This window comes from Protopterus annectens, chromosome 5.part0, assembly GCF_019279795.1.
Source record: "Protopterus annectens isolate FY-2018-M chromosome 5.part0, PAN1.0, whole genome shotgun sequence".
NCBI lineage: Eukaryota > Metazoa > Chordata > Ceratodontiformes > Protopteridae > Protopterus > Protopterus annectens.
Window position 1 is genome coordinate 401,802,084 of NC_056735.1, and position 14,685 is coordinate 401,816,768.

The window sequence follows — 14,685 nt, forward strand, 5'->3', positions numbered from 1 at the left end:
TGATCATCAATAAGTACTCCTAGTAGTTTAGAATTGGAGACTATTTTGAGAGGGGTATTGTTTTAGCTGATCGAGAATGAATTTATAACTAGGGTGGTAGTTTTGGATGGGGTACATTAGTTTGGTTTTGGTTGCGCTGAGTGCTAGATGGTTGTGAAGCATCCATTGTTCAGTGGAAGAGAAGGCATCTTGGGTTAGTTCAGATAATGTGGAGATAGAAGGGGAGGAGCAGATTATGGTAGAGTCGTCAGCGTACTGAATAAGACTTGCATTAAGGATAGCTTGGTAGAAGTCATTTATGAATATACTGAATAGGAGGGGGTCAAAAACTGAACCCTGTAGGATGCCAGTGGGAGTGTTTAGGAAAGGAGAGGTGGCTTTTTTCCAACAGCTGTCACAAAAGTATTTACAGATGTTTTTTTGTTTTTTTTTTACCTTGTAGGCATGGCAATTTAAAATCCTGAAAGTTAAAGTACTAGAAGCACATCTTACCCAACTTATCCATTGCCTTCCCATTTTTATCTGAGGAACTTGGGTTAGAAGCAGTAACCTGGAGATTTAAATAAGGACATGACTGTTGGGTCTGCCAAGGGATTAAAAAACGGGTACTTAACAGACTGGGGGGGTACCTTATATAATCTATTAAACCTTTTGTTAACCAAAGGCGGTCTTGTCAGATAAACTGGCTGCAGTAAGAAAAACATCCTCTAAAGTTAGGCAATACATGAAGAATGGGAGTTGCTTTAGGCATCTGTACTTGTATTAGACCATAATACATTTCTGTGTCCTACAGGAATTACTCTGTTCTTATTGTAAAATCTCACTCATATTAGATAAAATTTCTGAAAAGATGATTTCTTCATTCAGAATACCTGCATGAATGTTTTCTTCATAATCATAATTAATAAGCTCAGGCTTTAGACTTTTTAGTAGAATTCTCAGAAGCACACTCCTTCCCCTGAAAAGTCTCATTTTCTGACTGGAAAATCAGATTAAGAATTATTTTTCTCTTACTGCCTGAAGACAAGGCAGCCATCAGTTCATTAAGTCAGCTCTACCCATAGTGACACAGACAGGCTAATAATGTTTCTCATCAAGCACAATTTCCCCCGGTCTGAAATTTCCCCTAGGCACACTGGTCACAGCTTCTACATTCCGCTCATGGTTAAGTGAAAATGCTTCACTTCCCCTTCTCCAGTCAGCAACAAAAAAAAGAGAGTCCTCCTTGGCTTGCACATAGCCACAAGGGACATGGCTATCCCTGGCCTTTGGTGGCTGCTAATACTACACCATGAGGGAAGATGATGGATGGTCTGAGGAGCAATGATCAGCCACTGCTGAGTCACCCACCAGCAGCTTAGGCAAGAAAGGGTCCAGGAACATCCTACAAGATTCCTTAACAACCTTCTTTTGGTGTGCTGGCGAAGGTAGTACCAATGAGACAGATTACTGCTCCACAGGTAAGTCAAGGAAAAACTGAAAGCAGGTAGTGTAATCTTGAAGCATCTGTAAGCATACAATTGAGGAAACTAGCAGTACTAAGGTAAGTACTCCACTGACAGTACCCCGAAAGTAAAATATCCTTTACCCAACACACTAAACTAGCAATCAAGTATAGTTTTCAGTTATAAATAAAACATCTTCCTTACAACAAAATTCACAAAAGCAGTAGAACACAAGTAAAATTTATATGTACATTCCTTTCATCTTGTTTCTTAAGCACATAGATACACAATTCCTATACAAAATTAGATAAACTTTAGAAAGGAAGGCTTTTCCATTGCAGACTAATCTGCCACAGCTTGTAGAGTGCAGCTCACACACAGGTGGACTGCTGATAAGTGCTCACTTCAGCGTCAAAAAAGCTCCAATGTTTTTTTTGGGCTTTTGCCTTTTACAGGAGTGCACCGTGTGCTCCTGACACGGGGAGCACCTGGAAGGCACCCAAAACATAAGGAAGCTGGATGGTGCATGTGGAGTAATCCCAAATAGCTTAGGCTACTGCAATGATCATCACTTTGAACATCTCAGATGATCTATTGACAACTTCTGTCATACTCCCAAACTCATAAGAAGAATCATGCATCTGCCTTTAGCCAGTTTTCAGGGACTTTACCTACCTTTTCACGACTTGTCACAAAGATTAGTTTAATAGTAGTTCTGGCTCCCCTCTGTTCTTAAATAATTTTAAAATGAATCACTTTTGGCCCCCACTTTCTTTTGTACCATAACTATTTTTCTAGTTCTTTCAGGACCTTGTTCTCTTGTAAACAGAATGGTTAACAGTAGTATGAAAGAGATGAACTACCATTTCTGTAATGAGAGATTACAATTCTCCATCCAAATACAGTAACATTTTTAACAAACCGGTATAACTTAGGAGTGATTTAATTTCCCATGGGACTTTCACATGGCACCAACAAACTAAGGACACAAATAAGGTCAATCTTATTTCAATCAGACTTATCCTGCCTTTATGTGACAGTAACTAACTTTTCATTCACTTTGAATGGTTATCCATTTCATTTTTGGGTGGGAAGACTCCAACCACTGCATTTATTTGTTTAAATGTCAAAAATAAAATAAGTGTTAAAGCAGCATGCATAACAAAGCTTCCAATTAATTACCCAAACAAGTACATGGCATAACAGGTATTGAAAAGCAAAACATGAAGGCACACCTTACCCTCTCGTGTCTGTATTCATCTAAGAATGACAGGCACTTGGCCTGTGCTTTTCAGCTAGCTGATAAAATATACTTTATAGGAGTGTACATTTGTCTTTCACTCAAAGGGTTTTCTAAACTGTATCTTATTAATTCTGAAATATATTTAGGCTAACCTACAGTGGTACTGAGAACTCTTAGGTTAGTTGCAAAAGATTTGTTCCCTGGAGCATAGATGAAGAACCTTGATCTAATCACGCTATAGCAAATATTATACTAGTACCTGTTGGACTACATGTTTTGCAGATCTACTTAACACTGTTAAGGATAACAGTAAATGTAACCAACTGTTTCTAGGCTAGAGAAAGATGCTTATTTTTTACTTGTTTTTATCCCCAATACTTGCCAGCCATCAACCAGCTCACAACTGATGAGCTCATTCATTCTCACTTGCAGCAACACCAGACCTCAGGAGGCCATCGTCCTGGCAGCCATCTTCAGGATTTCTTATTTTAAGAACCAAAATCATCCTCCCCCAGCAGCTGATTTGCATGCTCATAGTGCAAGAGCCCTGTTATGTTATTCACCCCCCGAATATTACTGCATCACTGCAGCATGACATAGCCATCTGCATGACCCCAACTCGAATACAAGCTGAACCCTGGTTTTACCATGGAAGTCAGTAATTCATCAGACCACACTCCCTTTTCTGTATCCCCTAAAACAGGTGAACCCAATCACTCCCATGCCAGCTACTCCAAAGCACAGACTGCACATCAAACCCAGGTCATCTGGCTCATAGTCAGGGCTTTCCCCTTCCAAGCCATGAAGGCAAAATAATGGAAAAGCAAACACAAAGTTGTTCTACAATCATCAATTCAAGTTTAGTTATTTTCTAAGAATAATACCAGTAATGAAGGCAATGTTTTTGCTATGCCATGGCTCCTGTCTCAAGTGTCAGCTGTACATTTTTTTATGCAACTGTATATTATAAACTTTACATAATGTAAAGAGTGAATTATAAAAGAATTAAGACAGTCAGGTATGTGACCTTACATTCATAATATATTTTCATTAGACATACATACCTTGATAGGAAGCAGCTGCACTTTGTTCTCTGCTATACATGCAGCTATACACACCCTCTTTGAATTTTATGAAGATATACTACTGGCTGTGTCCTGCCACATACAACAAAGAAAGCCTGCAATTTGGTAGGAAATGTTTCTTACAGTGCGAAACGAATCAAAATGCTCAAAAATCATAAAAAGTTCACTTTACATTCATAAGACAAGGAGCTCTCAGCAAGTAAAACTAGTACTGAACACTGTTTATTTGGATATATAATCATTCATAGACTAGAAAAAATAAAGAAATGGCCGACGAATTAGAGCACATTATAACATGGCATTTACTGAAAAGATTGTTAAAAAAGATGTTATGTTGTTCATGATTGTTAAGTTTGTAGTGGTATAATTCCTAATTATTACATAGTAAAATGTCTTGTATAGTCATACTCTATTGTTGGAATAACTGCTTGAACAAATTTCAAGAAAATAAGAAGATACCTAAAATACTCAAGTTAAGGAACACAACAGAAAGACAGTACACATTGTTTTCCAATTTTAGTACATTGTTTAACAATTATAGAACAGTAGCAAGCATATAGTACAATTGTGCAAGTAAACTTACCATAACAGTAGATATTCAAATATATCATCGCTACCATAGCCTAAGCTATAAGGGCTACAGTCTGCCTAGGATATAACAGCTGGCAGCTTCAAAAGCTTAAGGACACCTTCCACATGCCCAGAACAGTGGACGCTTGAGCAAGGCAGTGAGACAAACAGCGGTCTGGGCACCAAGAGTGCCTTCCATACTAAGTGAAAAAGGGTGGCTAGAGCCCTACAACAGGTCAGTGCTTGGTATATAAAAAAAAATCGATGTATTTGGCCTCAAAGAAAATCATACAAAAATAAGTGGGATAGAGGAAGCAACTACTGCAGCAGTGATCTATTTGGGCATCTACTTAAGTTTACTTAGACAACTATACTACTAGATCACTGCTACAGTAGCCTAAACTATATGGGTAGAATACCAAAGCTTAGAAACTTTTTTTTTTTGGGGGGGGGATGAGCATCCAGGAGCCACTGAAGAATGGTCGTAGGAAAGCCTATGCCAGATCCGGATAAGGACTCTAGCGTGTAGTGTTTTGTGAAATTATAAACAGTGGACCAAGCTGCTGCCTGTAAGAATACTGAATCCACCTCTTTCCAAAAAGCCACTAAGAAGCCAAGACCCTAGTAAAATGCATCTTCACCCTCTCTGGAATAGACTTACAATGGAAGTAATGGAAGGAAATAGCATGAGGCAACCATCTGAAAATCGTCTGCTTTGACGCTTGTTGTCTTTTTTTTCTTACCAGCTTGGCCCTTTCTTTTTGCATAAGAAATGAATAACTGATCAGAAGTTTGAAAGGGTTTTATTCTGTAAAGACAGCATCTGAGTCATCTGCATTCATCCAGAGTCTGATTCCTTTTTTCCTCATTTTTTTAGATTCTGGAAAGACAGACAGATGGATAGTCTGGTTCAAAGTAAACTCATAAATGAAGAATTCCTTCTCAAAGAAGTCATACCTTTGTGGAAAATGAGAAGACTGACCCACCATAAGAGTTTCCTACTCAGTCTTCTTGCCGAAGCCAGAGCAATCAGCAACAGTTTCCCATGTTAAGTAAAACTGTATAAGAACTTACCATAACAATAGGTGCCTGACTGATCAGAGTTGCAGTACTAACTGATGGAAAATTCTGCCAAGGATAGCAGCACATGTGACCAGCATACCGAAGCCTGGGCACTCTCCCCTTGCATAATACATTCAACATATCTAATCTCAACTTTGTGGAGTCTGAGGTACATAACTGACATATGGACATGAAGTATCTTAAGTATCTTAGGGCTTCCTTGCCTTAGACAGGAACTGAAGCTGAAGTAAAGGCAACTAATCATATATGCATAAGTCAAAAAGAGGTGGAAAAAAGACAGAACTCACCTTGACCAAACAAAAAAATATTCCTTCTATATTGCAGAATGTATAAACAAAGGGACTGTGCCTAGTTCTAGGAAACTCATTGCCACCTTTACTCAGCCCTCATTAGACCAATCGTTGAATATAATGCTACCTTTGGCATTTATCTACCCAGATGGATGAACAACCAGAATGCCCACAGAGATACCTTATTAAAAGGATACAAGGCCTAAACATGTCCTACATATACTGATTCAAATCCCTGTCACAGTACTCTGTATCCTACAGACTGCCAACTGGTGACCTGTGCCTGGCATACAAGGCAACCTCCATCCTGATACTGATGGGTTTTTACTGCACACATCAGCAAATCAAATGGCATCAGAAATACTTAGCCTAGGGATTGAAACCTCTTCTGTAACATAAACAGAACAGTCTGGAGGGACAGGTACATCTTGCACAGGAAACCATTGCTCTGAAACAGACGCCCCATCCATATAAAGTTAATCCCTGACCATATACAAGCACAAATAGGATCTATAGACTGAAAACAGAAAATTTACCCCTGGACTGCCTCTTTTACTACTAATGTACATAGGCAGCTTCTAAATGTTTTATCCCATGCACAAGTTCCCTCAAATGATTTATGGTATGATCCCAGTTATTCTCATTAGGGGAAAAATATAAATGACCATGGGGTGGGTAAGGCCAATCCCTAACCAAAGCACCAAAATCCAAGACAGTCAGGAAAGCAGATCAACGTGGTGATTGTAAAAATAATAATTTAATATTGTAACTCCAAAATTCAATAAAATAGGCTCAACACGAACCCAATACACGAATCAAATGATTTGTTTCATGTATTGGGTTCGTGTTGAGCCTATTTTATTGAATTTTGGAGTTGCAATATTAAATTATTATTTTTACAATCACCACGATCTGCTTTCCTGACTGCCTTGGATTTTGGTTGGATTGGATCTTTTGTATTTTGTGATTCTACAGTTGTTTTCCAATCACTAACCAAATGGGATGAGTTAATTTGAGAACAGAAATGGAAACTGGCTAGGTTTAAAATGGCCTATATAGTCTAGTAATTGTATATTAATCTATAGAAAAGATGAGAAAAGGGGAAGGAGTCAGGGATACAATACTGCAACAGTGATCAGCTGGACATCTACTGTCATGGTAAATTCTTACGTTGTTGTTGTTGTGTCTTTCGGCTTATCCCGGTTAGGGGTCGCCACAGCAGAACTCTGATCCGCTAATGTTTGGTAGTGGATTTTTACATGCCGAGTTACCAGCCCTGATGCACAACCTTCAACGAAGGCACGCCCATTCACGCATGCCTCCACACAGAAGACACTCTAGCTGAGAATCGAAAGGGACAACGTCTTGCTGTGAGCAACAACGCTACCGCAGCACCACTACCGCTCTTATACAAATGTAATATGCCCTTTCTTGATAACAGTTGCATTGTTATTAAACAGATGGCAGATTCCCAAAGCTGTCTAAGTAAGGAGGAAACATGAACAGGATTATGGTCCAAAAGACATAACTGGACTGCCTAGTGAAACCTGCTCTAGTTCTGCAGTAAACAACAATCTTGTAGTGTTTTGTAAAGGTGTGAATAGAAGAAGCAAGCTGCTTCAAGAAGAGATCTACAGTCCAGACCCTTGAAGAAAACTACTGAAGCAGCAGCTGCTCTAGCAAAATGTGCTTTAACTAGCACTAGAAGCTCATTATCATGCAAGGAATAACAGAAAGCGATAACCTTGGATCTTTAATTAGAAAATATTCAAGAAACAAGAGCATCCAAGGTTTTATCCTGGAAAGAAAAGACTGATCCAACTTCCTAAAAGACCTGGTCTTATATCCAAGTATAATATGAGCTGCCTATGCACATCCAGCAAATCTAATACCCCCTCCCCCCTTATTGTGAGAAGAAAAAGGTAAGAAAACTAATGGTCTAGTTCAAAGAGAGCAAATTAACAATCTTAGTCATAAAAGAAGGATTAGCACAGATTAGCATCAGTATGAAAAATGAGAAAAGGAGGAATATAATCAAGGCTTGCAATTCTGAAACCAGCCTAGCACAAGTCAAAGCCACCAATGACACAGTTTTCCAAGTACAAAATTTAAGAGAAGCAAAAGCAGCAGGCTCAAAAGGAGATAATGTAAGCTCTTCCAGGATGTAGTTCAAGTCCCAAGAAGGTAGGTAATATAAGCTCTTCCAGGACATAGTTCAAGTCCCAAGAAGGGAGGATAGCCCTTTGTGGTGGTCTAATATGTAGGACACCCTTCAAAAACTGTTTGATCTCAAATCCAGATGAAAGTGGTGAATCCAGGGATAGGCAAGCAGTGACCACCAACAGATATGCTTTAATAGAAGAGAATGCCAGCCCAGCAATGAACAATTCACACAAGTAAGTCAGAACAATATGAATACTCAAGTTGATATGGGTCATGATTCTTACTTTGGCACCATAAGGAAAATATTTTCCATTTGGAGATGTAAGATTAATTATACACGGGTTTTCTAGCTTCTTGTAAAACCTTAAGCACATCCTTAGAAAACTGGTGTATAAAAGGAATCAAAATTCTATCACCCAAAGAGTCAGGTTCAAAGTCCACAGACTGGGATGAATTTAAAAACCTTTGGTCTGTATAAACAAGTCCATCCTGTGAGGTAACTTGTGATGATTTCCCTTGGCCAAATGAAAAAAATGGTGGACAGTACAGTTGTATACACTTACCATAAATGTAGATGTTCAAGTGTATTCACAGTTGCAGTCATCAGCTGTGGGGGTTATCCTTGCTGTGGTAGCCCTCGGCTGGCCCAAATACCAGTGTCAAAGTTTTTGTGCACCGGCTGCCATCGTCTGTAGTCTAACATCAGGTCATCAGTACTATAAAGCAAAGCAGCCGACATAATTACATCAGTTTTTCTTGCCCTAACCCATCAGAAGCACAAGGGAAAAGGGAGAAGTGGTCCTGGTGGCTAAGAGCCACCTAGGGAAACATGTGTCCCCCTATGGGAAGATGTGAAATGGGGGATGGAGGGAGGGAAACCAAGACTGCAACAGTGAATGCACTCGAACATTTACATTTATGGTAAGTGTACACAACTGTACTATGTTCTTCGTATTTCACTGTTGCAGTCATCACCTGTGGGAGGATTCCCAAAGCTGAGGTAAAGGGTGAAAGGATAGGTAGAGTCCTAGGTATGGGTCAGGAGGCCCTGCAGAACTGCAGAGGCAAACCCTGCCCTACACTTAGAAAAGAGAGGTAGGTTTTAATGCTTTGTAAAGGTATGGACAGAGGTCCAGGTGGCCGCTTCCAATATGCTCCTGGTAGGTACTCCTCTGAGGAAGGCAGTGGAAGTGGAGGTTGTCTTAGTGGAGTGGGAATGGATCGACTTAGGGATGGGTTTACCATGTAGTCTGTAGCAAAAATGGATACAGTGTGAAATCCATTTGGAAATGGGTTTGTTTGGAGATGGGCTTTCCCTCTTCCCCTGAGGCAAACTTACAAGAAGCTGGTCAGTTTTTCTGAATGGCTTAGTGCTGTCCAGATAGTATCTGAGTTGTCTGTGCAGGTCTAGAGAGTGTAGAATTCATTCCCCTTTGTTTTAAGGGTTGGGAAAGAAGATGGGAAGGTATATGGCCTGGTTAAGGGTCACATCAGATACCACCTCGGGCATAAAGGAGGGATTAGTCCTCAGGAATTCTCTGTCTGCATGGAAAATAATGAAAGGCTGGACAGCCATGACAGCTTGAAGTTCTGAGACCCTTCTGGCGGAGGTGATAGCTAGTAGGAAGGCGGTCTTCCAGGAGAGGTATTTCAATTCTGTTCAAGTGGCAGGTTCGAAAGGAGGTAAGGTTGGTTTCACTAACACATAATTCAGGTCCCAGGATGGAGTAGGAGGTCTTCTGGGAGGCCTGATATTAGAAGGCCCTTTGAGGAATTGCTTAATCAAAGGGTGAGAGAAGAGGGCTGGTTCTAAATCATAATTGGCAGAGATGGCCGAGGCAAGGATTTTAATAGAGGAGAAGGAGAGGCCACTATTAAGCAACTCTGCAAAGTAATCCAGGATGAGAGGGATGGAAGGTTGGGAGGTACTGCCCCCTTTTGATTGTTTCCAGGAACAGAATCTTTTCCATTTTCCTGCATATGATTCTTGTGCTGGGCCTTCTGGCCTCTGTTTGCTTAACAGTGATTGCTTGTTAGTTTTTAGTGTATGAGCCATGCTGAAAGTTTGAGAGACTGTTGGTCTGGGTGCAGTACCTTCCTCCTCTCCTGGGTCAAGAGGTCCGACCTTAGGGGAAGCAACTTCGGGGGGCTGTAAGGTCAGACTGTGTAATAAGGGGTACCAATGCTGTCTGGGCCAATCTGGAGCGATGAGGATGGCCTTTGGTCTCTCTTCTCTTATTTTTATCACAGCCTTAGGAATAAGAGTTAGAGGAGGGTATGCATACACAGAGAGGGAGCTCCAGGGGAAGGTCAAGGCATCCACCTTCCATGCTAGGAGGTGATACTCCCTGGTACAAAACTTGTGCAGCTGGTGGTTGAGGAGTGAAGCAAAGAGGCCCACCTCTGGGGTCCCCCACTCCTGGGTGATTTGCAGAAAGATTTCTCTGTGGAGCTGCCATTCGTGGGGCTCCAGTAAGTTTCTGCTTAGGTGGTTCTTAAAGTAGAACTGAAGCTTTCTCATGTGAAGCCCAGCGAGAGGGATGAGAAGGATGCAAGATGCCATGTATCCCAGGGCTTTCAGGAACTTCCTCGCAGTGAGGTGACTTCTGGAATCCAGCTGGGTGAAGTATAGAGGCAGGAAGCTTTGCTTTTCTGGGGATAGGAAGGCCATTAGGGTTGCTGTGTCTAGCACAGCTCCCAGGAAAACAATTTTCCTGGTGGGGTTTTGTTTTGATTTTTTCTCATTGATGGTGAACTAAAAGAAGTTAGGAGTTTTTTGACAAAGAGAAGATCCTGGAGCAACTTTTCTTTGCTGTTCACCTGAATGAGGCAGTCGTCCAGGTAAGGGTAAAATCTGTATATTTCACTGTCTTCAGAATGCTATAGCCAGGGCCAAGCATTTGGTGAGTACTCTAGCAACAGATAAGCCAAAAGGCAGAGCAGAGAACTGAAAGTGCTGACTGCCTGCTCTGAAGCACAGGAATTTTCTGCACAATTCCCTGATGGGGATGTGGAGGAAGGCATCTTTTATGTCTAGTGTCATCAGCCAGGCATTTTGTGTGAGCATAGGCAGGAGCTGCAAACTTAACATTTTGAATCTGGGGACCACCAAGGAGGTTTTCAGTTTGGATAGATCCAGCAGGACAGGGCACCAAGCGCCTTCTTTTCTGGGAAAAAGGAATAATTTGGAGTAAAAACCTTTTCCTGTTTGATCCGTAGGGACAGGTTCTACTGCCCCCTGGGATATTAGTGTTTTTACCTGTTTTAATGTCTCTGCCCACTGGTTTGGGGGAGGTCTGGGTACCCACTTGGAATTGGGAGTTCGCTGAAGGAGAATCTGTATCCCTGAGAAATTATTTTTACTATCCATTGGTCCTTGGTTATAGCAAACCAATTGTCCTAGAAGAGGGTGAGCCTTCCTCCTAGTTTTAGATGAGTGAAAGGAGGGTGTGTGTGTGTGTGGGGGGGGTCATTGTGAGTGCTTACCATAGAAGCTTGGCTTAGAACTCCCTGCCTTAGAGGCGGAAGTGGTCCATTGTTTGCTTCTTTGATGGCCCTGGGATAGGGGCCTGGATGTCCTGTCCCTGTGGGTCTTATTTTGGCCTTGTCTGCTGGGTGCAGGGAAGGAGGGAAGGCCCAGTGCTTAAAGGAGAAGTTCTTGCTGAATCTGGGTGATTAAACTTGAAAGAAATCTTTTACTGTTTGCATAGATTTTGCTTCGTCTTACATCTTTTTAAGCACCTCTTCTGCTTTTTCCCCCAAACAGGCATTCCTTATCTAGGGGTGCATCAATAAGTTTAGACTTGACATGATCAGGGAGAGGTTGTTCCTTCAAGCCATGCAGGTCTTCTAATAACAGATCCTGTCACTGCTGCCCTGCTAGAGGATTCTAGGGGGTCATATCCACATTGTAATGAGTGTTTGGCCACTTGACAAGCAGAGTGTAGTAATTCTACCAGCTCTTTTGAGTTGGCACCGTCAGGAGAGGTAGCAATCTTCTGTTTTAATTGTTCCAAAGTGTGCTGTTGATATTTTAACATATGGAACTGACAACTGAGTGCTCTGATAGCTAAGGTTGCAGAGGTGTATACTTTCTTACCTCATCTGTCCAGAGCTCTGGAGTCTTTGTCAGAAGGAAGAGGATTCTTGGCAGAACTAGTCTTAGCTCCTTTGGGTCCCTGTGTAATGACCTCAGGGTCTGCAGCAGGGTTCCTTGCACAGGTATTTTGATAACCTGGTACTCTGTAGTACCTGTCAGGTTTAGCTGGAGCAGGAGGCAGGGCATCAGGGGCTAAACTGGATTCAAAGAAAACGTCATCCACCACTTCTAGAATAGGTGGGATGGCCAGGGGTCTGTGCTGGGGCAGGTTCAGAAACTCCAAGTCATTTTTTTGACAGTGGGTAGTCCTGAGATTCCCACTGAAAATGTTCTTAGTCATAAAAGAAGGATTAGCACAGATTAGCATCAGTATGAAAAATGAGAAAAGGAGGAATATAATCAAGGCTTGCAGTTCTGAAACCAGCCTAGCACAAGTCAAAGCCACCAATGGCACAATTTTCCAAGTACAAAATTTAAGAGAAGCAAAAGCAGCAGGCTCAAAAGGAGATAATGTAAGCTCTTCCAGGATGTAGTTCAAGTCCCAAGAAGGTAGGTAATATAAGCTCTTCCAGGACATAGTTCAAGTCCCAAGAAGGGAGGATAGCCCTTTGTGGTGGTCTAATATGTAGGTTTCCCCAAAAGAGAGGTCCTCTGGAAGGGAGGCAGAGGGGAAGGATTCCTCTGCATCTGAATCCTCATAAACAGTTAAGGGCTACTCCTCTTCAAAGGCAGAATAATCAGATTCCGCACACTCTTGGTCTGTCATAATTTCTGGAGAAGGAAGCCTTTTCCTTTTTAGAGTGGGGGCTTGAGTACCTCGGCTAAGGGAGATGAGATCATCCACCATTTTAAACATTTGAGCTTGGGGTGGGGGCACAGTAGCAAAATGGTGGCTAGAAGCAGATTTCCTAGGAGTGGCCTGGCTTCGAGGCCTGAGGGAATCTGGTCTCTGAGAAACGGTAGTTGGAAGAGAAGACGTCGTTTTTTTGCCTAGAATCGGGAGTGCGAACGGCCTCCTCGGAATCTGATGCCTGCATCGTGACTCCAGACCCAACAGAGGCAGAGACCGCCAAAGGCTCGGAAGATGAAGTGGATTTCTGTGGCATACCAGACTCGGGAGAGGCCTGTGTAGAAAGCGAGTCGGGCATCAGGGGCTGCAAAAACACCTCACTGAATTCCAGAGAACTGACTATTTGCTTAGTGGTAGCATCACTGAAAGGCTTAGCCTTGTGTGGCCTGTTTCTATGTTTACGTTTTTTCGGAATATCGGCAGATTGTTGGCTGATGGAAGCCATATCGGAATTCGAAGATGGAATACAAAAATAATTGTCTACAAAAAGAGCTCTATGGTGAACGTTTCTCGCATTAAAGAGGGCACAGAAAAAGCAACGAGGGACATCGTGCTCTGGGTCTAAACAAGTGATGCAGAAGAATGAAAGTCTGTGTGTGGGATCTGCTTTCCACAAGCAAGACAATTAACTTTTTCAGACATCTGTTCGAGCAAGAAAAAAGGGTCCCCCAACAGGGTACTTAGCTTTAGATGTTTTCTGCTGAAATTCAACTTCTGGTAGTGACCGACTGGCATTCGTGCGAACTGCTTCTGCTACAGACTCAATGGCAAGAAAGACTGATGTTGGCTGCCTTGCTTTATAATACTGATGACCTGATGTTGGACTACAGGCTACAGCATACGGTGCTCAAAAAACATTGACTCTGGTATTCAGGCCAGCGATTACCACAGCAAGGATAACCCCACAAGTGATGACTACAACAGTTAAACATGAAGAACATCTAGTCTTAGCTCCTTTGGGGTCCCTGTGCAATGACCTCAGGGTCTGCAGCAGGATTCCTGTACAGGTATTTGTGAGAATCCGTTACTCTGTAGTACCCGTTAGGTTTACTTGGAGCAGGAGACAGGGTATCCGGGACTAAGCTGGATTCATGGAAAACATCATCCACCACTTTTAAAATAGGTGGGATGGCCAGGTGTCTGTGCTGGGGCAGGCCCAGAAACTCTCCAAGTCTTTTCTTAGACTGTGGGAAGTCTTGAGATTCTCACTGAAAATGTTCCCTGAGGGAGTGAAGGGTTTCCCCAAATAAGAGGTCCTCTGGAGGGAAAGTAGAAGGGATGGATTCCTCTGCATCTGAATCCTCAAACAGTTAAGGGATGTTGTTCCTATTCAAAAGCAGAATAATCAGATTCCTCAGGCTTTTGGTCTCTAATAATTTCTGGGGAAAGATGCCTTTGGCTTTTAGGAGTGGGGGCCCGAGTACCTTGGATAAGGGAGATGAGATCCTCCGCCATTTTAAGCATTTGAGCTGGGGGTGGGGGAGCAGTAGCAAGATGGTGGCTAGAAGCAGACTTCCTAGGAGTGGCCTGGCTTCTAGGCCTGAGTGAATCCATTGGTCCTTGAGAAGTGGTAGTCAGATACGAAAACATTGTTTTTTTGTCTAGATTCGGTAGTGTGAAAGACCTCCTCTGAAGCCGGTGCCTGCGTCACAGCAGAGAAGGGAGAAAGAAAGAGGTGAACAGACTAATTCCGGGACAAATCATTATCCACCCTGGGCATAAAAGGAGGATTAGTATGCAGGAACACCCTGTCCCTAAGAAAAAACAAAAAGGGAGGAATTGCTTTTTTTTCCCAAAATCTCTATTTCAATTTTCTTTTTTTCCAAATAATAACAATACAATAACTCAAAAACACAA

At 42.0% G+C, this 14,685-nt stretch overlaps 1 protein-coding gene across 1 annotated transcript in view; it reads right to left on the reverse strand.

Moving 5' to 3' along the window:
* Nucleotides 1–3,973: 3,973 nt before the first annotated feature.
* The window catches only part of ATG3 (autophagy related 3), a 1,040,279-nt gene continuing 1,029,567 nt past the window's right edge, over nucleotides 3,974–14,685 (reverse strand). Inside the window, exon 15 of the mRNA XM_044072369.1 lies at nucleotides 3,974–4,232. Coding sequence (XP_043928304.1) covers nucleotides 4,151–4,232 — 82 coding nt within the window. The 3' untranslated portion in view covers nucleotides 3,974–4,150. The remainder of the gene's footprint in view (nucleotides 4,233–14,685) is intronic.